The sequence below is a fragment of the Lolium perenne genome, chromosome 7, assembly GCF_019359855.2.
Source record: "Lolium perenne isolate Kyuss_39 chromosome 7, Kyuss_2.0, whole genome shotgun sequence".
NCBI lineage: Eukaryota > Viridiplantae > Streptophyta > Magnoliopsida > Poales > Poaceae > Lolium > Lolium perenne.
This window is the reverse complement of record NC_067250.2, coordinates 98,997,193-99,024,309: the sequence shown is the minus strand read 5'-3', so window position 1 is coordinate 99,024,309 and position 27,117 is coordinate 98,997,193. Positions and strand designations below refer to the sequence as shown.

The window sequence follows — 27,117 nt, the reverse complement described above, 5'->3', positions numbered from 1 at the left end:
CTCGGTAACGTGTGCTTCTTTAACCAGGAGCGTGACGCCTGCTCCGCCTATCGACGCGAGGCCGGAGGTCCAACCATCGAACCCCACGAAGGATGAGGGAATGAAGATAGCCATCCCCAAGAGCCATCTAGACGAGCTCGCCCATAAAATTGCTCCGTATTCAAAATTTTGTAGATTTTTTTTTGCGAAACTCAGTACATACCCAGACGCTCATACATACGCACATACACTTACATGTATCAACGCACACGCACCCTAATTCCATGACTACCGTTTTCGCCCCTACGGGCCTACTCCTCCGGAGCTGGCACGAGTGAGAATCTCCGAGACGTCAGACTCGATCACCAACCCTACGATTCCTACTTCTTCTGCCATACCGGCCTTCCTTTTTCTGTCTGTGACGCCGCCCTTGATAATCCCTCCAAACGCAGGCCCGCACGGCTGTTGTTGTTGAACTCTGTTTGTTTCCTACCACACCAGAGGACCAGGCGCGGCAGCTGCTGCGACTCATCTTGTTGGATGGCGGCGCCGACCGAGGAGGAGAAGGGCGGTGGCTGCTGCGCTAGGTGGCTGCGGCGGGAGGTGCTGCTGGCCCTCGCGCTGGGGCAGATCGTCTCCCTGCTCATCACCTCCACCGGCTTCTCCTCCTCCGAACTCGCCCGCCGAGGTGCGTTCATCCGTCTCATCCTCCTCCTTTCCTTCCTTCCCCGCGCGTCTCCCTGCATGCCCGGCGACGGACGTGCTGCCGTTGGCCGGGTGACGGCTTACGGGAGACGAGTGCTTGGGATCGTCCTTTTCGTTTTCTATGTCTGTAATTGTTCTTTAATTAAGATTATGCCGCTGTTAGTTTTTCTCCTGGATGATGATAAAAGCCCCTGCAATTGTTTTTTCCCTTCTCTTCTCTCCAATTACGGCGATTTGCGGAAAGATTGTTTCTTTTTGACTATTTGAGTGGCGCTGAGGCAAGAGTTGGGGAATCTCTCCCCCTAGATTAATTGGTCGCCTACCTCGTTTTGCTGAGTTCCGTTGCTTTTGCTCGACAGGAAAAGGGACTCTTTGGAGCCTCTCGATTAAATATGGGCTTCAACTCCTTTCCCAGGACTTTACAGTTTACAACATCTGATGCTGCGTGGTTCTCCTCTTTTAGTTTCTAGGGATTAAACAAATCACCATCCCTGCCTCCCTGGGAAAGAAAAAACAGAAACAGTTCTTATTTTATTTGAGCTCTTCTGTGTCAGTTTGGATGCTGTTACCAACTTGCTTCAGAAGGATGCTGCACTTTCTTTAAACTAATATATTCAAGTGCCAAAGTCTTCAGACAGTAGTAGTATGGAGTGCAGAACCGAGATAATTGTTGACTAAATTCAAGTGCCAAAGTTTTAATACAGGTATTAGCATGCCACGTATGGGACAAACTGGGACTGACACTGCAATTGTTTTTCAGGCATCAATGCACCAACATCGCAGTCCCTCTTGAACTACATCCTCCTCGCTCTTGTCTACGGCAGTATACTCCTCTACCGGCGAAAGCCGCTCACGGTAATGATCCACCATCCTCTCTGTTCATCATCTCTGCAGCATACCGGTGTGAAAAGAATCAGGGATTCCTACCTGTACCTTTCAGCATATGAGCAACGTCTAAGCTAGTTTGTTCTTTCTGACTACTAGTAGGTAAAGTATAGTTTGATTTGTGTTGTGTTGTGTTGTTTTCCTCATAAATGATTGATGACTGTAGGCTACAGAGCTGGCACATCTTATCCCTTTAGACTGGACCTATGATTGCCGCCTTTCTCTATGCATGTACAACACGATTTATGCTTATTCTGATTCTGTTCTTAAGAGTTTTGCTTACACTCTTCTCCTTGGCACAAGTTGTCAAAATGCTAACAAGTGGCACGATCATGTTAAATTCTGCTCATGAGGACATAACTGAAGTTTGTTACTTTCTTTTGGTGCAGACAAAATGGTACTACTACTTGATCCTTGGCATTATTGACGTTGAAGCTAATTATATTGGTATGTAATTAACACGACTGAACATTTTAGTGTTTGCATATGTGCCGCTAAGTGTCGATGTGGATTTTACATGCTAGCATATTTTGGGGAACAAAATGCATTTCTTATTTTTTTTAGTATTATGCAGTTGTGAAGTCTTATCAGTACACATCTTTGACGAGTGTGATGCTTCTGGATTGCTGGACAATTCCATGTGCCATTCTTCTCACATGGATCTTTTTGAAGACAAAATATGGACTCAGGAAGTTCATAGGCGTTGGAGTTTGTGTGGTTGGCCTTATATTAGTAGTATTTTCGGACGTCCATGCCTCTGATCGAGCTAGTAAGGATAGACTTTTTTTTATCAAGCTATTACTGTTCCATATCTACATTTCAGGAAGTTATGTCATAAATTAGGATTACTAATACATTATAAAATCTTTGGATTTGTGTGCTCAGTTGTCAAAATTATAAAATTTATTTATGCAATATCTTGCAGAAGGACCCAACCCTTTGAAAGGTGATTTGCTTATAATTTTTGGCTCGATGCTTTATGCTTGCAGTAATGTTGCTGAGGTAACCAGCAATCCTGGCCACACTAAACACTTCAGTTTACTTTGTTTTACTATTGCATCTCAGATTTATTTCATCACTTGTTTGTTGTAGATACTCAGTTTTCTCCCCAATATTTCAGGAGTATCTGGTCAAGAAGAACAACAGGATTGAGTTGATGGCAATGTTGGGACTTTTTGGAGCAGTTGTCAGTGGCATACAGATGTATCCTTGGATTATTCTTCTAGTTTATCTGATAATATTCTGTTAAAATGATCCAATCACATTTAGCATTTGCATGATTTCCAGCACATCCATCAGTTCTGATAAACTGATCACGTACTGCATTATTTTTCCTTTTTGAGATTCCATTTTATTCTCCTTGACAATACTACAGAAGTATTCTTGAGCGAAAAGAACTTCAATCTATTAAATGGAATGCTGGTGCAGTAAGTCCCTCTCACTATTGATTCAATTTCCCTAAAATTTTGTATACAAAGAACATTTGTAATGAAAAATATATTACTTTTCACCGTATATAAAGTATAGATCAACACTCTTTTTTTAAAGTCCACTTCCTTTGCCCACTAATACTGTTTCAGGTGCTCCCTTTTCTTGGATTTGCGCTAGCAATGTTCCTGTTATACTCAACTGTACCTACAGTGCTGAAGGTATTGGAGAAACTGTTGAGCATTACCTGATGATCCTGGCAGAATTGTCTGATAATCATACATTTCCTTGCATGTTGCAGATTTGTGGGGCGACCATGCTAAACCTCTCACTCCTGACTTCTGACATGTGGGCTATTCTCATCCGCATATTTGCCTACCATGAGAAGGTCTGATCGGCCGCATTCCTTACAACTGAGAATCTCGGACTGATAATTGTCACCTTTACTTTTGCATAAACATGTGGATGCATGAAGCTCGATAAACTATACTCATCGCATGCTGTTTCCGCATGGACAGGTCGACTGGATGTACTTCATTGCGTTTGGCTGCACAGTCGGGGGCCTTCTGATCTACTCCTACAGGTAAGTGCTCATTTGCTTTCCATTTGATCTGGTGCTGCTGCACTGCACTCTGATAGGCCATTTGCTCACCTCTAAGATCTCTGGTCGCACGCAGGAGCTCGAAGGAGGCAGAGGAAACGGCGCAGGTCGTTGGAGCTAGCGACGAGCACAGTAGGGAAGGGGACGAGGAGGCTGGAATGCAGAACCCGGTGGGAAGTTCCGTTGCTGCCGGGAACCGTGACCAGATCTCCTACAAGGAGTTGCCATCAGCAGGCAGCCCCTCCAAGAATTAGGCAGTAGGGGCATACGGCAATAGGCAGACGTAACAATTCTCGGTGAGGAAATCTTTATCTGTAGAGTTGAAGGGAAAACCGTTCGGTTCGTGATAGTCGGCTTTCTCATCTTGTTACAAAATTTTGACTATTTTTCTTTGAGATGCTATGGCCAGACAATATCCAGGTAGCAACCACGCGTCCCTGCATAGGAAAGTGCAACAATTCGTATATGCATTTTTAATTTTTTTTGGGTGAATATATACATCCAATGTATGGTGGAGGATTATTTGGCCCTTGAACTGAAAATCCTTGTGAAGAAACGGCAACCTTGCCAAGCCCAAGATCATGATCTCCGCAGGGCTTTCGTCCTCCCAATTCTTGTGGGCACATTAACACCATGCTCATCCCATGGTCCTGAAAGATTATGGTGGAGATCGCAAGGACATTTTCTTTATGCTGCTCGCCAAAGACATTCTAAGGACTTGTTTGATTCATAGGATAGAAAAAGTAGAGAAATGAGAAAAATAGAGGATTGCAAATGTTCTGTGTATACAAAATTTTAGGGAACTTCAATCTATTAAATGATAAAGGAACCTAAAAATTGGTACAACTAGTTGTGAGATGGTAGCATAGGAACCATAGAAAATTTCTATAGAGAGTGAGTGCATAACATAGTCTTTACTATTAAATGAGAGTTGGTCGTTTGACACTCAACGCACTTTGGTGGTCGTCATTGAAAAGATCCTGGCCGTTCAATCAATCTGACGGTCTCCAATTCGTCCGATTTAATTTCTGACAGCGCAATTATGGTATCATCAATCACGCTATCAATTAATTAATTGGAAAAATATATTTCTTTGCCCTGAAAAGAATCTCGCAGCCATTCTAACACGGTAATTGAGATCTAATTGATCAAACCCTCTGCGCTCACGGTCTGCCTTTATTTCTTTTAGCTCACTATCCATATCAAATCAATCTTTACTTCCCAAAATATCTCTAATACTACCGAATATATGCTACCGCATCAAATATGCTACCGTATCAATTGTAGAAAGAAAAAAACCCATACCAAATCTCAATTCCCAAAATCATTGATCTCCCTCTGTGCTAAACACGGCAACACTGCCACATCGACAAAAAAATTCAATTCACCATCGCCCCCGCCTAGCAAATACGAACTCCTTCATGTCTTCCACCCCCAGGCCACCTCTTTATCTTCCTCAAGTATTGGCTGATGGGTTCACCATATCCCTACTCTGACAATCTCGATCGACTATAGATCATGTCATCCACCTCATTAGATCAAGGTAATGTGATTCTCAGTTGATGTTCTATTTAGTATTTATGCAATCTATTCCTGCAGGGTGGCGTTGAGTCACACCACTGTCCTTGCCCTATCATCGTCATCGTCCGTCGCCCCTACCATCATCCACCGCGGCCTAGCCTCACCGCCGGCATCTGGCCCTTCTGCTTGCGTAGTTGTCATATATCGAGGACAATGTCGAGGACCTCGGACATGCTGCCATCCTCGCCACGTCCTCGCGTATCCATCAGAATTTGAACCAGAGGGCCGACGTAGCGCGCCCTTGCCCGTCATGGCGTCATCCATCCGCAGTTGAACAAGTCCCCGCCGCCAGATAGCAGCATCCTGGCCTCTCCGCTGGGCACGCACCTTGCATCCACGCCGTGTTTCTCCGTTGGGTACAATCGTGCAAACTTCTTGCAGGTACATGCCGTTCAGCTCAATTACCGAATTTCTTAGCACATGATTATTGTTGCCTTCACAATTGCAGTTTTTCATTAACTGGGATCACCCGTAATGAACAAAAACCGGACACAGCTTGAGTTTTTTTTTGAGAGAGACATAACTTGAGTTACACATGTGTATGCCATGGTTCAGTTATGATTTAATTGTCTATTGTTTACGCTAATGCTATGAATGGTTTAGAGGAGATCGACAAATTCATTTCTCTAGAAAACTACTACTCCATACATCTCATGAAGTATGTCTGAGATTTCTCTAAATTCAGATATATCTAGACACTAAATAGTACTTAGATATATCTAAATTTTGATAAATCTTAGACAAATTTTGTAAACAGAGGGAGTATTTTCAGTTCTGTACGATACATGTAAGACACATTTCGGCTGGAAGATTACAGGATTAGTGTTCAGTGCTTAGGCCCCAGCATGTTGACGTTTACAATGTTCTTTTTGGAAATTGCAATTTTCCATGAACTAATTTAATAGAGGTTTTCATAGGTGCGTGCTAACAAATGCAGAAACCGTACTATGATAAAAAATAGTTCTTAAATATTCGTGTTCGTAGTATATGCGCTTTAATTTATAATAGCATTGTGAAGGCCAAATTTGGCTTGTAAACTACCTTATTTTGAATACAGTTTTCTTCTTTTGTTTGAGGGGAGAAGCAGGAAATAAATCCACATTGCCATACACGTATAAATGATATGAGACGATTTTTTCAACTTCAGGTTAACTAATACACGCTGTTGTTTTAATCATATCATGTGCAATGCCGTCAAATTTTTATATAGTTTGAAAATTCTGAAAGAGATATCTGTAATTATTTTTGCTACTTCCTATGGCAGATGTGAGGAGTCTATGAACGAAAAACATGTTGGACTGTTGGTGTTCCAATTAAGAAATTTTGAAGCACGATTTTTCCATATAAGCTGGATGGGCTCTTACTGCAGCTATACCAGCCCGGTAATCTCAAGGAGAAGGGTGTAGAGATCATCTGAGGTGTCGAATCAGGTGGAACAAATGCAAATCTATCTTGCATGAATAGGTAGGTGGTTGTACTGTTTTTGGTAAATCAATATCATTATCAAGCAATGGGAGGAGATTCAGGAGCGCATCAAGGAATTGGGTGGATAAGAATGCATAGAAGGAATGAATTGAATCATACGGTACATCACTTTGTGCCTAATACATCATCGTATATTCATTCTTTCCCAGGTGTTTGATCTTTCAATTAGCTCTGATCACTTGAGGTAATGTGCATTTTTTTACTAGATGCCCTTTAGATACAAATAGTGCATTAAAAAAAAGTGTGCTGCCTCATGGAAGTTATGTCACTACAAGAAAGTGTATTTTTCCATTTCTCTTTATTTATTAATTTTTTGAAAACAAAATTTCTCAATGAGTCGATGATTCAATTTGAAGCAAGCTACTTCATGCGAGGACCCACGTGCTATTTTGTCTCGAGTAAATAAAAAAAACTTGAGGTTTAAAGTCTTATGTTGTTGTATAAAATAATTTGATCTTTTTTTTGTCTCATCTCGACCATTAAGGCCATTATTTTAGACACGATCAGCCCGACAACATATCAACAATGGCGAATGTGCAAGGAGATAATATCTCCTCCAGGATAGACATACCAGACTAGGTCAAAGAAAGGATAAAGAAGAAGACACTCTAACTTCCATTATGATGCTCCTGAAGCATCTTTATCATCATCGTCCTCAGATGTGAGCACGAGATTTCCATGCTATATTTTCCTGGCTGTACAGAAAGATGTAAAAATCCTTAGAAAGTATCTATTCGTTCATGGTTAGGAAAACATGTGGAAAGAACCAATAGGCTCAAGAGCAGTAGCGTGGTTATTGTAAACCTCTAGATGACAAGCTAGCGATAAAGTCCTGATAAATCCTTATAACATTCGGTTCAACTATATCATTAGAGTCTCTACAAGTTTAGTTTTCCTCAAAGAAGCCTCTGCAAATTAAGGAAATTTAGGTTTGTCAATTTAGAGCTGACGACCTCTACAATGTTTGAAAGTTATGTCGTCTAGGCAATTCATTCGCGTCGCAGGTTAAAATCATTGCTAAAATGGCTTGTTTTGTCTCTTCATAATAGAGAAGGACGATGACTTGAATTATCTTTAGACCGATGTTTAAATGTGTCTTTATTGATCCGTGCCACTGGTATTATAGTATTGTTATTTCATATTTGTTGCATTTATTTCATGCGATCATTTTCTATGATAAAAGAAAGTTAAAAGAACGTGGCAACGTATGGGCATTTAACTAGTTGTTATAGATAGAGAGAATTTTTTTCAAACTATTTAACCTTTTGTTAGAAGTCCTATAAGATTGTGGTATAGAAAAACAATCCACAAGTACTTTGAAGGATTCAATCTTTCAAATCGAACGGGCTCTATAGAAGAAATCCTATAGGTAAAAATTCTACAAGATTTATTTGAATTTTTTTTAAAATCAAACAAGCCCTAAATCTAGTACTTACTTTGATTCATATTAATTGATGATAATATAGTTATATCTACTAGATATCTTTTAGTTGTAGGTCGCTCAAAACACATGCTTTCAGCTACGATTTCGCGCATAACATTTTCGACTCGGCAGAAGGAAATCGATGTTACGAGTACTACCTCCATTAGGCTGGTGCCAACGCGGGCGGCAGCGCGGGCGCTAGCGGCGGCGACGGGGCGAGAGAGGGGCGAGAGGCAAGCGGCAGGCGACGGCGCGGGCGCCCGGCGGTAGCGCCCGCTACCGCCCGGCTAACGCCTGCGTTGGGGGCGAGAGTGAGGCGAGAGAGGGGCGGTAGCGAGGCGGCAGCGTTGGCGGGGCGGGGCGAGAGAGGGGCGGGCGAGAGGGCGGGCGAGAGCGGGCGGTAGGCGGGCGAGAGCGGGCGAGAGGCGGACGGTAGTGTGTAACGGCTAGCTGAGGTGGCGCGATCTGATTCGTCCACCTCAGCTAGCCGTTGGGGTTCAAAAATGCCAAACCCCCCCTGTAAATACCCCCCATATGGTTTCACTCATTCCACACCTCACTTCATCAGCTCCACTCTCCATTTCCACTCCTCTCAACGCCATGTCTTCGTCTAGCAGCAGTTCGAGCGACGGAATGGAGGGTGATATGATCGAGCAGTTCCAGGAGGAGTATGAGGAGGAGATGCTCAACAAGGAGGTGGTGCCAAGACGTCGACGCCGCCGAGAGTTCATCAGGCGTGATCGTCTGGGTGCCCACGATCGGCTCTTCGAGGACTACTTCGCCGACGACTGCAACTATCCTCCGAGCTACTTTGGGCGAAGGTATCGGATGAGGCGATCCCCTTTTCTGCGCATTGTGGATAGATTGGGTGAATACTCTCCGTATTTCACCCAAAGAGTTGATGCTCTCAACCGTGCTGGTTTTTCTCCCCTACAAAAGTGTACTGCGGCTTTGCGTCTGTTAGCTTATGGAGCCGCTGCAGATACGATAGATGAGTGGCTTAAGTTAGCTAGACAAACTTCATCAGATTGTCTAGATAGATTCTGTGAAGGCATCATTGACTGTTACGGGGAGACGTTTTGCCGTCGCCCAACTGTGGAGGATACTCAACGTCTGTTAGCGAAAGCCGAGGAGCGTGGCTTTCCGGGCATGTTAGGGAGCATCGATTGCATGCATTGGCAGTGGAGGAACTGCCCAGTGGCTCATGCTGGTCAATTCACAAGGGGAGACATCAAACACCCTACCATAATCTTAGAAGCCGTGGCGTCGTATGATCGTTGGATCTGGCATGCCTTTTTTGGAGTGGCCGGGTCCAACAACGACATCAATGTACTCAACCAGTCGCCGTTGTTCACTGATGTGCTTAGGGGAGAAGCACCCGTAGTGAACTTCACGGTGAATGGACACGAGTACCACTATGGTTACTACCTTGCCGACGGCATCTACCCCTCCTGGCCGGTGTTCATGAAAGGTGTTACTCTTCCACAAAGTGAAAATCATCGAGTGTTCACTGCTGCTCAATCAGCTTGGCGCAAAGATGTCGAGTGTGCCTTTGGAGTGCTGAAGTCTAGGTTCAACATTCTAGCAGTTCCGGGACGCTCCTACTCGAGGCGTACTCTTGGGTTGATCATGCGTGCATGTGTCATTCTGCACAACATGATCATCGACGATGAGCGTGGTACAAATTTGGACAACATCTATGAGACAGTTGCTTCAAATGTCGGCCCTGCAATACACCACCATGCACCACCAAGCCTAGCAGCCAGGATTCAGATGGACACCGAAATGAGGGAGTCACCGATGTATACACAGCTCCAGCATGATTTGATTGAGCATGTGTGGGCTAATTCCTAGATTATGTAATTTTTTCAAAATTTTATGTAATATTTTCAAATTTTTATGTAATTTTTTTATGATGTAATCGGTAACAATTTTAGTTCAATAAAATAATTTCCTTGCATTATTTATATTGTTGTAATGTGAAAAAGAAATGCTGATGTTGAAGAGAGAGAAAAGCTGACGTGGAGGAGAGAGAAGTAAAGCTGGCACTATAGCCTGTGCATTGGCACCGTGAGGTGAGAGTGGGGTGAGAGTGGAGTGAGAGTGAGGGAAAAAGCTGACGTGACGGATGAGAATGTAGTGGTGCATTGGCACCAGCCTTAGAGCATCTCCACTCGTCTCCCCACAGAGCCCCTCACGGCCACTTTTTTTCATCCGGACGGCGAAAAACGGCCCAGTCAGGCCCCCGGTTCCTCGTTTTGGTCCGGATTTAAGCCTATTTTCGTCCGGACTCCCCATGCCATCCTCGGTTTCCCGGGGGTCTCCCGGGGACCGGATGAAGCTAAACCAACCGCCCACGCCCACGTGTCTCCTCTTTCGTCCGGATTCCCCGAGCCATCCTCTTTTTTCCCGAGAAACGCCGCTTGGGGAGCACACGACTGGGAAACTACTCCTCCCCACGCCAAATCTTCCTCCAATCCGGACGAAAATTTCGCCGGATATGGGCGTGGGGAGCGCCAACGAGTGGGGATGCTCTTACTGGCTGATGATGTTTTAGATGGTTGGATTGAACCATGCTTCCTTTGACAAGTTACAGGGCCTGTACAATTTCTGCCACTCCCTGGGCAGTGGGCAGTCTGCATTTTCGTAGACTGACTGACCCTCCTTGAACCAGGACCCGTTGTACAAGATACAGGACCAGAACCAGAGCAGAACCGGACCAGATCTCGCTGCCGTTCGTCGCCGTCGCCGTCGCCATGGACCCGAGCCGGCCGCTCCTTGGGCGCGGCGGCTTCCTCCCCTCCTCCGCCCACGCCGTCGCCGCCATGGCTCTCATTGCCTTCCTCCTCCTCACCCTACTCCGCCTCCCCCTCAGCCTCTCCATCTCCATCTACACCCCTCCTCCCCCGCTCGCCGTCGCCGACCAGCACCACCACCAGGAGGACCAAGAGCAGCAGGACGACAGCTCCTCCTGCGACCTCTCCTCCCCGCTCGACTGCGCCGACCCGCGCCTCTTCCACCTCATGATGCGCAGCGCCATCGACGCCTTCCCCGCCGTCCACTTCGCCCGCTTCGGCCGCCCCGTCCCCGGCGACCCGCCCTCCACCTCCTGCGACATGGCCTGGCGCGCCCGCTCCAACTCCAACTCCTCCGCCTCCACCGCCTCCCCCACCGCCACCACCAAGGACTACCGCCGCTTCGCCATCGCGCGGGACCCCCGCACCTGCACCTACTCCGTCCTCTCCATCGGCGACTACCACTCCGGCCCCAACGCCCGCAAGCCCCGCCCCGGCGTCACCAACGCCACCACCGCCGCGCCGCCCCCGCCCCCGCTCTCGCGCTCCCAGTTCGCCGCCGCCGCCTACCTCTCCTACCACGGCGGCGGCGACCGCTGCAAGCCCATGCCGCACTACATGCGCAGCCTCCTCTGCGCCCTCGCCGAGGCCCGCTACCTCAACCGCACCCTCGTCCTCGACCTCACCCTCTGCCTCGCCGCGTCCTACACCGCCGCCGGCATGCCCGAGGAAGGCAAGCGCCTCGCCTTCTACATCGACGTCGACCACCTCCGGTCGTCCGTGGCCGGCATCGTCGAGGAAAGGCGGTTCTGGGAGGACTGGGACAGGTGGGGAGCGCAGGGCCAGCTCGGCCTCCGCCTCGTCGAGGACACCAGGGTTCCCCCCACCAAGTTCTCCAAGGCCAAGGACATCCTCGTCGTCAGGAAATTCGGGGACGTCCAGCCGGGGAACTACTGGTACCGTGTGTGCGAGGGCGAGGCGGAGCGCGTGCTCTCCCCGCCACGCCGTGCCATACGCCTGGCACCAAGTCTGACGAGCATCGTCGATGCTATCATCTCGAGCATGCAACCGGACTTCGATTCAGTCCATGCTGATGCCAATGCCGAGGACCTCAGGCGGAAAATCGAGGAGAGTGTTGATGCGGGGCGGCAGGTGTATCTTGCGGGAGAGGGGATCAGCATGGTCTTGGTTGAGGCGCTCAAGGCAAAATACAGCAACCTGCATTACCTGGATGATTTCCAGGGCCTCTGGAGGAAAGACAGCAAGTGGTTCGTGGAGATGAAGAGGCTCAATGGTGGAGTCCCCGTGGAGTTCGATGGCTACATGCGCGAGCTGGTGGACAGGGAGGTCTTCCTCAAGGGCAAGAAAATGGTCGAGGTGCACCGCTGATTTCTAAGCTGTTTGGGAAACACGGCATACTCTTCTCAAGTGAGTCTTGTACAGATCGTTTCTGAATTTTGTTGCTAGCTTTGCATTTATGTAGATGATCCTGTCAGTATCACTTTGAGGGGTAATCTTGGCAATCAGTAACGTAAAGCTCAGTGCCTCTGCTAAGACTACTTGTTCCCCTCAACCCACTAGTTTCTTAGCACTAGTCGCTGTTCATTTCCTGTAAGGAAATATTCTACTAGTTCATATTATCATGTCCTTTTGGCTATATAGTTCGTGTTTCTCCAGTTCATTTCAACACATGGTAGTTATGATTGGTTCATGATTTATTGCTTTAGCATCTACATGGTGTTATGGGCATCTACCTCAGAATTGCTGTAAGAAGCACATGAAAGCAAATCCACGCTCAATGCACAACAAATTAAGATTTGGCAATACATCCAGAATTTGCATCACAATGTCATGGACACAAAACTAACTCGGTCCAAGATTGCTCTGTATGCTTATTAACAAGAAAGTAATAACTACTGATGGACGCATTTGTACTCACTTTTTTTCTTGCTTTCATTTGACATACATAACCAGTTGGCGTACACCAGACCAACATGAATGGATAGAGTTTCAGTTTGAATCAAACAAGACAAATCAGCAACCAAATTAAATACATACTGTTTCATTGAAGAACATTTGAAAGGATAAAACACAGAACACCTTATTCTTTCACCAATTCTTTTCGCTGCTTGAGATCCTTAGAAATCACAACAAAAACAATCGGTAGGGAAGGCAATTTGCATGAACATTGAGTAGGTAGAGGAACCTGCAGTTTCTGTTACTTAGCCCTGGACCAGTATCTCCTTCAGTTGCTGCTTGATGCTCTGTGGCATGTGAGAGATAGCACCATCATTCATTTTGATTTGAACGAGGTTCGGTCGAACCTTGCGAAGAGGACGATCCGTCACTGGGAGGACGATGTCGTCCCACTTCACGTTCCCACTTAGCTCCATGGTCTGCAGACATCGGAGGCTTGGCTCGGTGAAGACACATGAAGGGATGTCGTCACCTTGCAGGCTCAGGTGGCGAAGGAGATGCATGTTCTGGAGAGCAGCCTCGAATGCAGGGCCTCCGTGTTTCACGTGTTCGAAACCGTGCATCTCTAATGACCGTAGGCTTCTTGTCATGTTGTTGTCCAATGGACTCCACTCTCCCGATCCCGAGGCAACGGGCTTTACGCCATGGAGCGTCTGTAGCTCACTGCCAGCCTCCTCCTCATCATTATCATCACACATTGCAGGAAGCGCAAGGCTCTTTGCGAGCACATGCCGCATCGTCTTGATCTTCCAGAAACTCTGGTCAATCTCCTCGACCTGAGTGTTGCTTATGTTGAGCGTCTGCAAGTTGATTAGTCGGCCAATGCCCGGCGGGAGGCAGCGCAGGTCTGGGCAGTCGAGGCGCATGTACCTCAAGTGGATCATGTCACCAATCTCATCCGGCAGCTCCACAAGTCTCAGTCCCTTCACGGAGAGTACACGAAGGAACTTGGACCAGCGCAGAAACTTGAGATCATTGTGCACACGCTTCTTCCACCGCTGCTGAGCTTCAGCCTCCTTGTGACGCTTCTCATCTACTTGGCATATAAAGGAACGCAGCTTAGGGAACTTGTGGTGGGTGGTGTACATCGTGCTCTTGTCACTGTGGACACAGAGGCGGCGCACCGATGGTGATGGCACAATGACATCATGTACGTCGACGTCGTGGACGATCTCCATGAAGCCAGCCTCGGTGATCTCCGACTGCAGGAACCCCAAGATGCTTCTGTGAACTCTAACAAGCCCGACGCTGCCGTCTGGTTTCGTCTCCTCCAGCTCGACAAGGCATCTCAAGACCAGTTCCTTCAAGTAGTCGTGGCCCACCTCCTCCAGAGTCTTGCGATGGTACGGGCTCTTGTTGATGATGAAGCCTTCCGCTATCCACATCTGAACGATCTCATTGGCATCTTGACATGTGTCATGGGCAGCGAGGTAGAGGAAGCATGACTTGAGGTCGTCAGGGAGGTCCTCGAAGCTCGTCCAGAAGATGGTCTCCATCCCCCTTTTTGTCCGGCCCAGCTGCTGCTGCTGGTAGTGGTAGCCGGAACTCCCTGAAGGATGCATCACTGCATCCCACTGGACCGGATTCTCCTTGAACCGGAGAAGCCCGGCTAGGAGAACGATGGCCATGGGACATCCGCCTGTTACATTATGCACAGAACTCTGGACATTGTTATCTCTTTGCTCCTGCTCCTCCTCTTTCTGATTTCTTCTCATTGAGTGGTAACCTCCTTGATAAACCTCCTGCTCCTGACTTCTCCGTTTTTCGTAGGCCAAAAACCATGGCTCGTACTGTGCTTTCCTCAACACTTTCCAATAGAATAGCTGCATACTTTTTTCTTGATCCAATCGGGTCATCAGGTGTACTCCGTTGAAGCCCTCTCTATTCATGGTATTAGCATGACAAGCGACCTCTTCACTTGCGGTGTCCAAGATGAGCATCACACGGCTGCCATTGCCATTGTTGTCTGGAAGGCTCGCCCTCACGAAGTTGAGAGTGCTTTTGGAGGATGTCCCGCCCAGAATCAACAGGTACCTCTTTCCACTAAGCAAACCATGGATCTTGTCACCGATACTGTCAATTCCTGCTTTTTCCACCTCCAGCTCATAGCACTGATCTGCAGACTGTCGCAATGCCATTTGGTACACATTTGTAAGGAGATCCCCTATGCTTGAACCGGGCTGCATGTCACACCTGATTACAACATCCATCTTTGTAGATATCTGGTTGCAGACAAGTTTTACGAGTGTGTTCTTTCCGGCACCACTCTCCCCAACTATGGAGATAAACCTTTGGTGCCTGCTATCCTCATATTCATTGGCCAGCATACGTTTGAGAATCTCCAGGTCTTTGTCAAACACAGTGTTCTCCATGTCAGCCTGCCTGTTCATTGAGTAGATAGATACAATCAATGTATTTTATTAATGTCCACACATATTTTCCTTGATTTAGATATTTTTCATGCTTAGAATACTTGGAATAGTTTTCAACAAAAACTACAGGAATCCATGGTAGTGTAATAAATATGCAAGAACCCAAATTCGATTCCAGAAAGAGCTTAAACCCAGATGGTTCTTTTAACTGAGGACATTCATCTGCTTAACAGGATTTGGAGGGGCAACTCAAAATGTTCCTCGTGCAGGACGAGAACATTAATTTACTGTGATTTTTCTCATATTGGATGGCAAATTGACCAGTGGGCAGTGGCATCTAACTTATATACTCGAAGGTTTGCTAACATTTTTGTCTTGATTGAGGGGATTAAGCAAAAATTTCAGTGCTCTTATATATCCTGGTTAGGGCTTGGCTCTATGTTAGTCACCGTGATTTTCTAGAAATGTTGCCCTACTTTCAAAAGAGAACTTAATTCTCTTCTGCAGGCAAATATATGCATGAACTCGTTCTAGAATTGGTCTATGCGTCAGCGACTGGAGAAGTGCTAGATTGTGATGGAGGCCTGATGGTTGTAGGGACCTTTTTGTCAGCAAAGCCGCAACATGATTTTAAAGGAGCTTTTGTACCTACTTTCATCTATCGTGATATGATTGACTCATATTGAGCTGGAGAGCTATTTATCCGATTGTCCAGTCTTAGCATGAAAATTTGCCTTCTTTGGCTACTTATCATGTAGGCTTCTACTTTTTTATAGACCAGGTGGTTATATAGGATGTTTATAGCCCCCATGCAATTTTGGAAAACTTCAGGTGAAGCATGTTAAGTTCTGTTTTCCATTCGGAGTTTGCTCTTTATAATTTCGCACAAAACACTAACATAGAATTACTTATATGCTTAATTAACACAAGGTGAAAGGGGTAACGTACCATGCTGCGATGGCTGTGGTGGAAGATGCCGGTGTAACCGACGGTGTATCCTCGGCCCTGCCGTACAATTGGTTCTCTGAGATTTGGTCAATCATGCCTTTGGTTCTTGCGGTTTGACCGGACAACCCACGTCGAGCAATGATCTGGGTAATGAAGCCAGTGAAGTATCTCACGGGCGTTCTCCAGCTTTGGTATTCCTGACTTTTTAGGGATACCTGTAATTAACCAGGTAAAAAAACAGTGTGCATGTGAGTAACAAACAAGCAAACATTTCTGAAGTGTATGTTTCATCAACTTGTTAAGAGTTGTAGTAGTGTCATTGTTGGCCAAAATATGGGCCAGTCCTATACACCGACCAGGTCGGTGCCGATGCGGGTTGCCGCACACCCCTGGTCGGGTATTGGGCCTGGCCCATTTAACTTTTTCGCTTTCGTTTTCTCTTTTTTTTTCCTTTTTTCTTTTTCCGTTTTCTGTTTTATTTTTCTTTTTCTTTCTGTTTATTTTTTCTTTTGTTCAAATTAGAAAAGTTTTTATTCAAAAAACGTCAAATTTGAGAATTACGAAAATTCGAAAACTGTTCAAATATGAAAACTGTTTAAATTCAAAATTTGTTCAAATATGAAAATCGTTCATATTCGAAATTTGTTCAAATTTGAATTTTGTTCAAATTTGAAAATTGTTCTAATATGAAAATCGTTCAAATTCGAAAATTGTTCAAATATAAATTTTGTTCAAATTTAGAAATGTTCAAATTCGGAAATTGTTCATAGAAAAAAAATACATTTTTTGTTCAAATTAAAAAATGTTCAAATCTGAAAATGTTCAGATTTTTTAAAAAGTGATTTATTTTTAATTTGATTTTTTAATTTTTTTTACAAATGTTCAGATTTTTAAAAAAGATTCTTTTAAAAAAGAAAACAAACAACAGAAAAAAAAGAAACGAAAAAGAAAAAACCAGCTTACCTGATGTTGGGCTGCGGCCCAGTTTAGTAATCCGGGCGCGGGGTGTGCGGCAACCGGCTTCCGCGCCGACCAGCTCGGCATACAGCAGCACCCAAAATATGGTCCTAACAGAACTTATTTATGCTGGACATTTAGGAAACAGAAGGACCTATATAAACATAACGCCGCTGTACATAGTTGACTTAAAAAAAAATTATCCTTAGTTTTTTGAAGAATGAAAACTATCCTGCGTTCTATTAAGCGTGTCTATTTCAAAGCTGAAAACTAATAGGTGTCATGTGCAAATTAATTTGTAACTAGCTCTAGAGTGAGCTAGATCTGGAATGCAGGATCATGCTTTGAGATGCGCGTCAAGTCAAGGTGGGTAAAGGGAGGGCGCCTACCTGGCGGTGCAAGATGAGGTCGTCAAGCACGTCCTCGGCGTCGAAGGCGATGCCGCGCGTCCTGCGCACGCAGTCGCGGCCGAAGCCGTCGCCGGCCCGGCGTTTCCGGTCGGCGTCCCGGAGGTACGCCCGCAGCGAGTCGAGCCGGTCGCGCAGCAGCGCCATCTCCTCGCCGGGCTGGAGCGACGCCTCGTCCTCACGTGCAGCCCGCTGGGAGAGCTCCGCCGGCGCCATGACCGGGCCGTAGCCGCCGTACGGCATGGATTAAACGCTAACCTGAATACTACTCCCTAGCCAACCCTGGTGAACAGGTAGTGAGCATAAACTGCAAGTATTACTGTATAGTATATATAGCTAGGTAGTGCCTTGGTGGGCACGTTGACGGACCTAACCCATAGTCGGTGGATCACTCACCAGCCAGCCGCACAAGCAATGCAAGTACGTCTAGTTTAGCGTATTAGTAAGTCGGTTTGCATACTAAATAACAACTACTAGCTCTCTAGAGGGCTGTTAGCATATTTCAAGTTAATTTCAACAACTAGCTCTCTCGAGGGCTGTTGAGCATGGCCACTTGGCCAGTTGACCACTAGCCCATGTGGATGTGGCGGACACCGTAAGTCGCAGCGCACGGTATCTCTACTATTGACTGGGCTCACGTTAGGAATCATTACATTAGCAGTATATACTGTATAAACAGGTTCGTGTCTTATATATATGTTAACACTCAACCTCTAATCATCATGTTGGCTAGTGATCCGTTATCACAAAAAAAAACCCGACTCTTAAGCGAAAAGTTGATCAAGCCCCCTTCGTATCCCGCATAGATCAATGCTATTCCTTCTTTGATTCTGCTTATGTCAACCTTTATTGGAAACGTGGCGTTCCTATTCTTCCAGATTTCCCAGCAAACAAGGATCACCAAAGGGTGCAGTCCTTTGGTAGGGATGCCAGCCTGATGTGCAAAATTGTCTCAAATGACTTCCATAGATAGGCTTAAATTCAACAACAGCGGTTCAGAGAACATCTTCGGATCCCAATCCAAGAAGATACCATCTCCCAAATTGCTTAGAGTATCTACACCCCAAGCAGAGCTAGGTCGGAGAAATAAGCTCTCAAAATTCTTCTTGACAGAAAAGAAGTGTATTCAACCAAAAAGATCAAAATTGATTTAATTTGCATATTTCATCAAGTACAATTACAAAATGACTATCAAGAACAAGATCATACAAAATAGAGCTACATTTTGATTTTGATAAGATAGTATGATACCATTAATTTGTATCAATTATGGCAAGTCGAAACTGTCGAGGAAGATAACCTCTACGGTTACGGTAGGAATGGAACGTAGCATAATCTTTTGTCATCAATTTTTGCAAATATCTATTTCTCAACATAGCAAATCATCAAATCATTGAGCCAAGCATCCCCATTCTGTTTCGAAGATTGACCAAATTTTGTTTTGGGAAAATTATGACCAATTAAACGATTACAGCCTCTTGACAAATAAGCCCATCTCATATTATCTCTGATTTCAAGGATTTCATATTCATCAATTGGTCTCTGAACTCTAGGATCGGCAACGACATTTGCTAGATCAAAGATTTCAGAGACTTTTGATTGTGCATTGTCCTACAACATTTGAGATCGAAATCAATCTTGAGCAATCTCTTACACACTACTAGTCCCTAGACAAGTACACATAAAAAATGAAACCGAAATCTGAAGTAAAAATAAGAAATCAACCTGTTGTTGGCGTTGTTGTTGTTGGCGTGTCCTCTTTCTTGCTAAGCTGCTGGCTCTGCCTCCTCATACTGAATCCACTAAGCTTCCTCGTCGGCGTCCATCAGAGTGGGGCAGACAGGGGAGCAGGGCGTGGCGGGGCAAATGGGCAAGATGTGATGGGGCGGGGTGCTGCCTGCTGCACTCCTCTTTCTTGAGCATTCTGTCTCTCTTTCTTGCTAAGCTAGAGCAAGCGCTGCTCCTTCTTCCTCCTCATACTGAATCCACTTAGCTTCCTCGTCAGCGTCCATCAGAGCGGGGCAGACAGGGGCGCATGGCCGGCGCTGCCTGCTACAGTGCTACGTGACGTGGCGGTGGGTTGCCGGCGAGAGAGGAGGCGCGGGCGGCCGGCAGGGTATGGCGGCGGTCGGGCAGCATGGACGGGGGAGGTAGAGCGACTGAGGTGGAATTTGGGGGCAACACTACCTTGCATAGCTAGAGGATTGTGGTGTCATAGGTGGTCCGCCGTCCGCAAACATTTTGCATTTCGGTGGGGACGTCTTTTAAAATTGCAACATATGTGTTATTTTTTCCGAAATGCTTATAGCAGCTTCTCATGCCTACTTAGTATGGGGATTACTCCCTAATTTAGTCCTTGGTGATGTGTAGTATGACGATGGCACCATCTTTTTTTTTTGTCGAGGAGCTTCGCTAGGAATCTGACATGGATTAACCTGCTTTCTGATCCCCAAACGCAACCCTAGAAACCCAGCTGCCAGTGTGAACTTAGTTGGTTAGTCATGTTACTCGTGTGGTTTGTTATATCTGTGATTGCAATGAGCATGTAAAATGAGTACCCATGATGCAGTTATACTGCCTTCGTTCACTAATATAAAATATTTTACGAACACTTTAAACCAGACTAGATACAAAATAAAAGAAGTGAACAGACACACTAAGAATAAAATAGATACAAACAAAAGTGAGTGAACCTATAAAATGGAACATCTTATAAAACTGTACGAAGTGAGTAGTACGGATAGTAACATGTATGTACGTGATTGCTTTACCAGCACCATACCCTACCCGTTGGCATCTTAGTTAAAATCCACAGGTATAGCGAAAATGCAAAGGAGCTCACGAGCTCGCCTACTCCTGGACAGCGATTGGGCAAGCTGGCACATTGGGAAGTGGGCCTCGGTATTCCAGTCATGTATTCCCCTGTTAGCTACCGTATTCATGATGCTGGCCACACAGCTGCACGTTGGACCCATTTACTTGGCGAGGCGGTACAAGTTTGTCTCCGATTCTGTACCGCGTTATGTGATACTGCGTACCACCGGCACAACAAAGCTTTTATTCGCCACTGACCCGTTCGTGTATATTTTTTTTTTTTTTGAAAGCGTAGAACTTGTATTTAACCAAGTAGGAAAACAGTACAGGTACGATTACAAATACAAGAAGAAAAGAACAGCGAGGATACAGAAGCTATCGCTGTAGATCCGCCATCTTCCTCGTTTCCACCGGAGACCAAAGTCCTCCAACGCCGGCAGAGACGGCGGAGAAGAACAGCGCCCAAGTGGCAAACCCTAGGAGCAGGATGAGCTCCATGCCCGAAGGCAAAAACGAGCCGCAGTAGCCACCATCTCCGTGGAGATGGATCTTGACGCAGAACGACCAACAGCCGGGGACTCACCCCGAGCTCCATCCACCCCGGATCTGGCCAGGTGAGCACATCTCGCCGAAGGAAACCAGATCCCTCCCCTGCAGACCTCCTCCCACAGCAACAGCCGCCGACCTCGCCCAGGCTCCCAGAGCTCCTGGAGCCCACCTCACAAGCTTCACGGAGACGATGGAGCGGGCGTCGCCGTGGCAGGGATGAAGCCGGAGGACAAAAGTCCAAACCGTGGTCGCCGCCGCCGCCTCGCCGACCACAGCTAGACACCAAAGGACCATCGATTCCTCGCCGCCCTCCCAAGGAAGAGCAACGAGAAGAGGAGAATCGAGGCCACCTTATTCGCCGACGCGCCGCCGTCGTCCCCATCCGAGCCGCGGCGCCCGACACACTCCTCCTACTATCTACACGCCGAGACCAAAGCCACAGGGTTCCCCCACCCTCCCGCCGCCGGAGCGGCCGGCGGAGGGCGAGGGAACCGCCGGACTTGGCCGCGGCGGAGCGAGGAACGGGAACCTCCCTGGTCGCCTGCCTTATCGCCTGGAGCGAAGGGATAAGGGAGAGAGAGAAGAGTGCGTTCGACTGAACTTTTGAACTGGCGACCGGTTCGTTCGTGTATATTAAAATCACATCTGCGAACTCCCAACTGCTCTCTTCTCCTTCTAGCTCTCTCGTCTATTTCTCATCCGAGCAAAGGCACCTGCAAATATCCTTTGTTTTTAACTAAGGGGCTTACACATCTCCAATTCAGAAAAAAAAAAGTTCTTCGCCATTGCAGCACCACTCTCTGCTAAAACCATTACAGAACATAGCATCAAAGAGAAAAGTATCTCCAGACTGTACTAGTCCACTACAGGTCTACAGCCACAACATCCGAGAACAGCACTACCAGCATCAATCCTCTTTCTGTTTGGGTACCATCCAAATCTTATACTGAAAAACTGTGAAGACACCCGTAGGTGTTTTCACTTTCCTGTTACCCAAGTACCTATAGTTGATATAACAATCTGTGGACACCAAACAGTGCCTAACTGCCTAACCAGTAACCACAGCCTTCAACACAGCCCAGTACCACAATATTTAAATGTAAAATGAAGTTCTTTTTGAACAATCTAATTTTTTCGTCCGACAGGCAAAATGATGATTTACATGATAACACCGCCATTAGCTCTAAGGACATCAGCGGAATGTTTAGAACATGCGTTCTTTCGGTGACCTGTCAAACCACACTGACTACACCTAGCTTCTTTCCTCGGTTTTTTTGGCATGTCGCCTCTCTGGGGACATGTTGTGCTCTTGTGACCTCTACTACGACAAATACTGCAGAATCTCGAACGCTTGCTGATATCTTCATAAGGTGTCTTGTCACGACTCGTCGTTGGTCTTCCCGCTTTTCGATTCTTCATTGGTGCCAAAAGACTGGACAGCCTCATTGGTGCCGCTGACTCTGTCTCACTATGATAGGCCGCATTTCCTTCAGACGTACGGTCCCGTGCCTTGGCACCCTCCCGGTCTTCCAAACCTAAACCATCCCTTTCAAGGCTTAGTGGTGTCACTGTCACAATCCCATTCTTCAAAATTTCCATAGCTTTCTCATACGCTGCCACATTGGCATCACCGATTCTAACAAGCTCCATTGCATTCACGTACAGGTTCGAGTGCCTAAAAGTTATTGACCGAGCTGCATTCTTATCTCGCTGATACAGCTGGAGGTGTTCAGGCAACACATCTCTTGCATCTCTCGTCCACCTCTTCACAATGTGATCTGGAGGTATCTCCTTAACCTTTAAATACTCCATCACCTAATTAATCATTTCCATACACAACTACATTAGTAAAGCTGGTTGTTTCCATCGGGCTCCCTTAACAGGAAATCACACAAAAAAGAAAAACAAACTATACCTTGAGTGCATGGCAGCACAACAGACCCGTATGTTCAAAATTTCCACACTCGCACACAAATTTTCTTCCATTATCTACCACCTGCACTTTGAATGACACCCTGCACCACGCTTCTCTTTTATCAGCCTGGTTATGCATGGCAACATACAACTTATCCTTCTCAGCTTCCGTTACTTCATAAGCACTGGCTTCGTATAGTTCCTTCCCAAACTGTGTGAACATGGCCCTGGTGTAAATCTTGCTAGCATGCCTCTCAAGCAATGTTTTAGTCTTCAGGACCACTCCACCCTGCATTTTCCAAAAGAAGTAATAATTAAATTTCCATCGGTGAAAAAATTGGCACAGGAAAAACTAGAGCCACAAACTTAGTTATGCTTACAATCTTAGTCATCTTCTCCTCGTAGCTCTCATCAGTGTCCCTATCAAACTGAAGCCTTATATATTGCTTCACAAACATGTGCATTGCACATCCTGGAGGGACATACGACTTCAACATGTGGTTTGCACTCTCACTCCTCTGTGTGCTCGTCATCTTGGCACAGAAAACTCCTTTGAAATATGGCTTTGCCCACTTTTTACGAACTTCATAAATCTGTGTTAGGAATGGGTTATCTTTGACACTGTATTTGTCAATCAATAACTGCCATCCCGTCTCAAACTCATCCTCCGTTAGCATGTGATTCACAACTTTGTGGAAGTCAGATCTAAATTCATTTCTTTTCGCGTACAACTGACCAAGGCACTCGTTAGCTTTTCTCAGCACATGCCACTTGCACCATCTGTGTGTTGTATCCGGCAAGACGTTTCGTATCGCGATCTCCATGGCTCGGTTCTGATCTGCAACAGAACATTGGCGAGAAGAAAAATTAGCACACTAAGCAATGACAAATAAAACCGGCCAGACATACAAGCTAATACTACACATTACTAACCTGTCAGTATTGTTCTTGGTGCCTTCCCTCCCATCATCCGGACAAATTCAGCGAAGACCCACTCAAAGCTTTCCACTTTCTCATCCTGAACCAACACGCCCCCTAGAATAATACTCTGAAAGTGATTGTTTACACCGACAAATAACCCAAAAGGCATATCATATAGATTTGTCCTGTACGTGGTGTCGAAAGTAATCACATCACCAAAATACTTGTACTGATCCCTGCTTGTACCATTGGTCCACATAAGGTTCTTGATACGGCTTTCCTTGTCTGGCTGTACACGATAGCAGAAATCAGGATCCTTTGCTCCCAGCTCCGCAAAGACCTCCATGGTTTTCTTCACGTCATCATCAGCCTGGTTCCGGCTCTGTCCACACAAGCTTCTCAGGGACCTCTTTGTGAATGGTACGTTCTCCATATTGCCAAAAAAACTGCTGATGATGTTGTACACCTTGCTAATGTTGATATTGTTCTCCCTCAACTGCTTTACCAGATCTTTTGTGTAAATGTCAATGTGCTTGTGTGATGGCCAATGCACTAGCTCACCGCAAGTCTTGGACAACGAGTGGTTGTGCGTAGACCGGTGCTCGCTAATATACCAACCATTGTCATCTGTCCGGAGCAAACGAATCATGGCAGGGCACTCGCACCTGCAGGACCGGGTGTTTGTCCTCTTCGGCTTCCCCTGTTTTCAGTTTTACCAAATTTCAGTCCAAAACCAGCCACATAACACTAACTACCCAAAACAACCTCACTAGAGAAAAGTCGGACGACTCACCGAGCATCCGCATACTATTTCTTGCATGCATTTAGTCCTCTCCACATTCAGCCGACTTTTGCCGTACCTTATCCCAAAACCATATTCCCAAGAATAGAGATTGTAGAAGTCATAGGCTTCGCCAATAGAATCAAAGGTCATCCCAGTTTCAGGGTATACCACGACTTGGGATTTCCTTTCAGCGAACCCTCGGATTGACTGCTCAAGCGCCCCAACTCGTGTTGCGCAAGGTGTCCTGTCGGGTGGCATTGAAGCAGCTCGGACCCTGTGATAGATCATCTTTTTCTAAAGGCGTGAGCTCGGTTCATCAGGCTACAAAACATATGCTATGCAATTATAGTTTCGTAATGCTAATTAAGGAATTATTCACATCAAAAAAAGAACCTGCCATTCTATCTATTCTGCGAATAGTTCCGTAAATGTGCATGACACATCTTTCCATGTTTTCCTCGATGATGCTCAGGACAAATTCCTAAGTTGGTGTCGAGCCAGCATTACCGATAACAATTCATTTGGTAAGCTACAGGCCTTTAATTACTGAAAAGGTCAGCACTAAAATCGTTTAAATAAAATAGCTACGGACACTGACCTTTTTATCCATCCAGGAGCTTCTGGATTAAGACCGTCTATGGACTCCTGTGAATCAGCTGGCCCGTGGTTGTTAGAGTTATGGCCCTTACGCCGCCTGCCGAAATCCACTTCCGCAGTCCAGCGAATATCCGCCATGGCTGAGCTATCAGATTCCACTTCATGAGAAGACATCCCATGGCTCCATGTACTTCCAAGGCCTGGTGTGTTCTCCCCAACCGCATCGGCGAAGATTGGTAACCTAAAATAGGGGTAAAGTATAATCCGTACAGGACGAACAAGAAACGCAATTATCGGACAGCTAAGGAGATTGGCATTGACGAACTCACCTCTCCACTGGTTGGAGAAAACAATCGATTCCTGCGCCGATGCCCGTTAGCCCAATCTGCTCTGGTTCGTTCATCGCCGCGAGGTAGTAGCTCGTTTTTCGATCTGCTCAGCCTGGTGAGGAAGAAAGGAGTCTGCATCTGCATTAAATTAGGACCGTTGGCCGCGTGGCGCAGCTGATGGCGATGACGCCCTTGTTCTTTTCTGTGCCATCGGTACAAGGAAACCGGTCCGACTGTACCACTGGTCCACCTTGTCTCGGTCCAAATTCCATCAGCGCTCCTATCGGACCCACCTTGTACAATACGACGCGCGGTACGCTTGATCCATTTTGCACGCCCCGTATAGCCCAAGGTAATGACCGAGGCCCACCTCCCAATACGCTAGCTCGCCCAATCGGTATCCAGGTGCAGGCGAGCTCGTGTGTCGCCGCTTCTTATAGCGAAAATGCAACGATCTTGATTACTTGGTGAAATCAATAGAAACGAAGTGAATACACATGTCACCCCAGACAGTAAACAGTCTAAACCTATGCCAGTATGCCTGCAGGCTTAGCTAGCACACGTAGCAGATTCTCTTACACAAAGAATAAACTGACGTTTCGAGTATAGATGACTATCCGACCAATGCCAAGGAATGTAAAGTATGATGGAACTAAAAGTCCACGTCTCCACGGGAGCCAAGTGAAGCGATTTACAGGAACGCATCCTTCTCAAGCAGCGTGAGGACCTCGTTCTAGTTGTTGAGCTTGGCAACATCAATGGGCGTCTTCCCATCCATCAATCCATGTTTTGTAACGTCCTGCAGGGCATTGGAGACGGTCAAATAAGCTCAAGGGACCAAAGAACATACTCCGTACATTAAATTAGATGATACTCCCTCCGTTCTGAATTATAAGACGTCGGAGGTTTCATGGTCAAAAATATTTGCGTTACGTAATTTTACGAGTTTCCCTTTCTGCCCCTGCGTCGCACAACGCTTGCACGGACATGCCCCCGTCGTCGCCCACTAGCTCTCCCCCGTCTCTCGCCCCCCTCGCCGGCGCCCGCCCGCGTCGCTAGAGCCTTTACCCTCGCGCGAATGCCTCGCACATCTCCCATCGGTGGTATCTTATTTGTTTCCTCACGACTAAGCCTTCTTTGTAGTTTTGAACATGCCCGTGGGGCATGTGCCCCCCCCCCCCACCCACCCACCCCCACCTGAAAAATAATTAGCACAATACCCGTGCGTTGCTACAGGTAATCCAACAAATGCAAAATACATTGTTCCTATACTTTGAATTAAAGCATGTTCATGTGAAACTGTTAGCCTCCCAAATTAAATCATATTCATCACAAACTGCTTCGTCGAGCTGCTATCACGTTCAGACTGCCAATACTTTGATGTATGATTGGCTGTTCCGTTTCTTGCAAATAGATGTCGGGGCAATTGACCGAAGGCAACACTGGATTTTTTTTTTATCATTAGGCCTCACCACATACAATAGTCTTAGTTTTCTTGAAAATATAATTTTTCAGTCAAATAGTAAGTGCGCTGCAATAATGTTAATATAATATTACAACAGTAGTATTTTTGATGCAGCTATACTAATGCTAGTTCAACTCAACAAATGGATATATATACATCCGATAAAAACATGTAGCTCTCTATTGAAAATTATAATTTTCA

General features: G+C 46.1%; 5 protein-coding genes across 13 annotated transcripts; 3 read left to right on the top strand and 2 right to left on the bottom strand.

Moving 5' to 3' along the window:
* The first annotated feature begins 389 nt into the window (after positions 1 to 389).
* LOC127316518 (uncharacterized) lies at positions 390 to 4,175 on the top strand. The gene is made up of 11 exons (XM_051346933.2): positions 390 to 667; positions 1,445 to 1,539; positions 1,959 to 2,016; positions 2,144 to 2,338; positions 2,495 to 2,571; positions 2,690 to 2,772; positions 2,945 to 2,996; positions 3,150 to 3,218; positions 3,299 to 3,385; positions 3,516 to 3,580; positions 3,675 to 4,175. Exons 1-11 carry the CDS (start codon positions 520 to 522, stop codon positions 3,850 to 3,852), a joined length of 1,107 nt encoding a protein of 368 aa, XP_051202893.1. The 5' UTR covers positions 390 to 519; the 3' UTR covers positions 3,853 to 4,175.
* A 4,444-nt stretch (positions 4,176 to 8,619) lies between these two features.
* On the top strand, positions 8,620 to 9,951 carry LOC139833216 (protein ALP1-like). Its single transcript, XM_071823414.1, has one exon. It carries the CDS (start codon positions 8,622 to 8,624, stop codon positions 9,939 to 9,941), a length of 1,320 nt encoding a protein of 439 aa, XP_071679515.1. The 5' UTR covers positions 8,620 to 8,621; the 3' UTR covers positions 9,942 to 9,951.
* A 748-nt stretch (positions 9,952 to 10,699) lies between these two features.
* LOC127316520 (uncharacterized) lies at positions 10,700 to 18,114 on the top strand. 8 transcript variants are annotated; one of them, XR_007860468.2, is made up of 3 exons: positions 10,700 to 12,310; positions 16,008 to 16,062; positions 16,162 to 16,498. XR_007860468.2 is itself a non-coding variant. In XM_051346940.2 (2 exons), exon 1 carries the CDS (start codon positions 10,844 to 10,846, stop codon positions 12,269 to 12,271), a length of 1,428 nt encoding a protein of 475 aa, XP_051202900.1. In that variant the 5' UTR covers positions 10,701 to 10,843; the 3' UTR covers positions 12,272 to 12,310; positions 17,443 to 18,114. The 8 variants fall into 8 exon arrangements, 5 of the variants coding, with proteins under 5 accessions (XP_051202900.1, XP_051202898.1, XP_051202896.1 ...); XR_007860469.2 differs by having other exon boundaries at positions 10,701 to 12,310; positions 16,013 to 16,062; XR_007860467.2 differs by lacking the exons at positions 16,008 to 16,062; positions 16,162 to 16,498 and adding exons at positions 15,465 to 15,587; positions 15,739 to 15,933 and having other exon boundaries at positions 10,701 to 12,310.
* On the bottom strand, positions 12,832 to 17,786 carry LOC127316519 (toMV resistant protein Tm-2 netted virescent-like). The gene is made up of 3 exons (XM_051346935.2): positions 17,526 to 17,786; positions 16,180 to 16,394; positions 12,832 to 15,241 (listed from the first exon to the last, which is right to left on the bottom strand). Exons 1-3 carry the CDS (start codon positions 17,784 to 17,786, stop codon positions 13,105 to 13,107), a joined length of 2,613 nt encoding a protein of 870 aa, XP_051202895.2. The 3' UTR covers positions 12,832 to 13,104.
* A 3,733-nt stretch (positions 18,115 to 21,847) lies between the features above and the next one.
* LOC127316521 (protein FAR1-RELATED SEQUENCE 5) lies at positions 21,848 to 25,869 on the bottom strand. 2 transcript variants are annotated; one of them, XM_051346941.1, is made up of 7 exons: positions 25,452 to 25,869; positions 25,124 to 25,363; positions 24,535 to 24,799; positions 23,754 to 24,441; positions 23,201 to 23,658; positions 22,822 to 23,109; positions 21,848 to 22,721 (listed from the first exon to the last, which is right to left on the bottom strand). In XM_051346941.1, exons 1-7 carry the CDS (start codon positions 25,523 to 25,525, stop codon positions 22,065 to 22,067), a joined length of 2,670 nt encoding a protein of 889 aa, XP_051202901.1. In that variant the 5' UTR covers positions 25,526 to 25,869; the 3' UTR covers positions 21,848 to 22,064. The 2 variants fall into 2 exon arrangements, with proteins under 2 accessions (XP_051202901.1, XP_051202902.1); XM_051346942.2 differs by lacking the exon at positions 25,452 to 25,869 and having other exon boundaries at positions 24,535 to 24,813; positions 25,124 to 25,283.
* Positions 25,870 to 27,117: the final 1,248 nt, after the last annotated feature.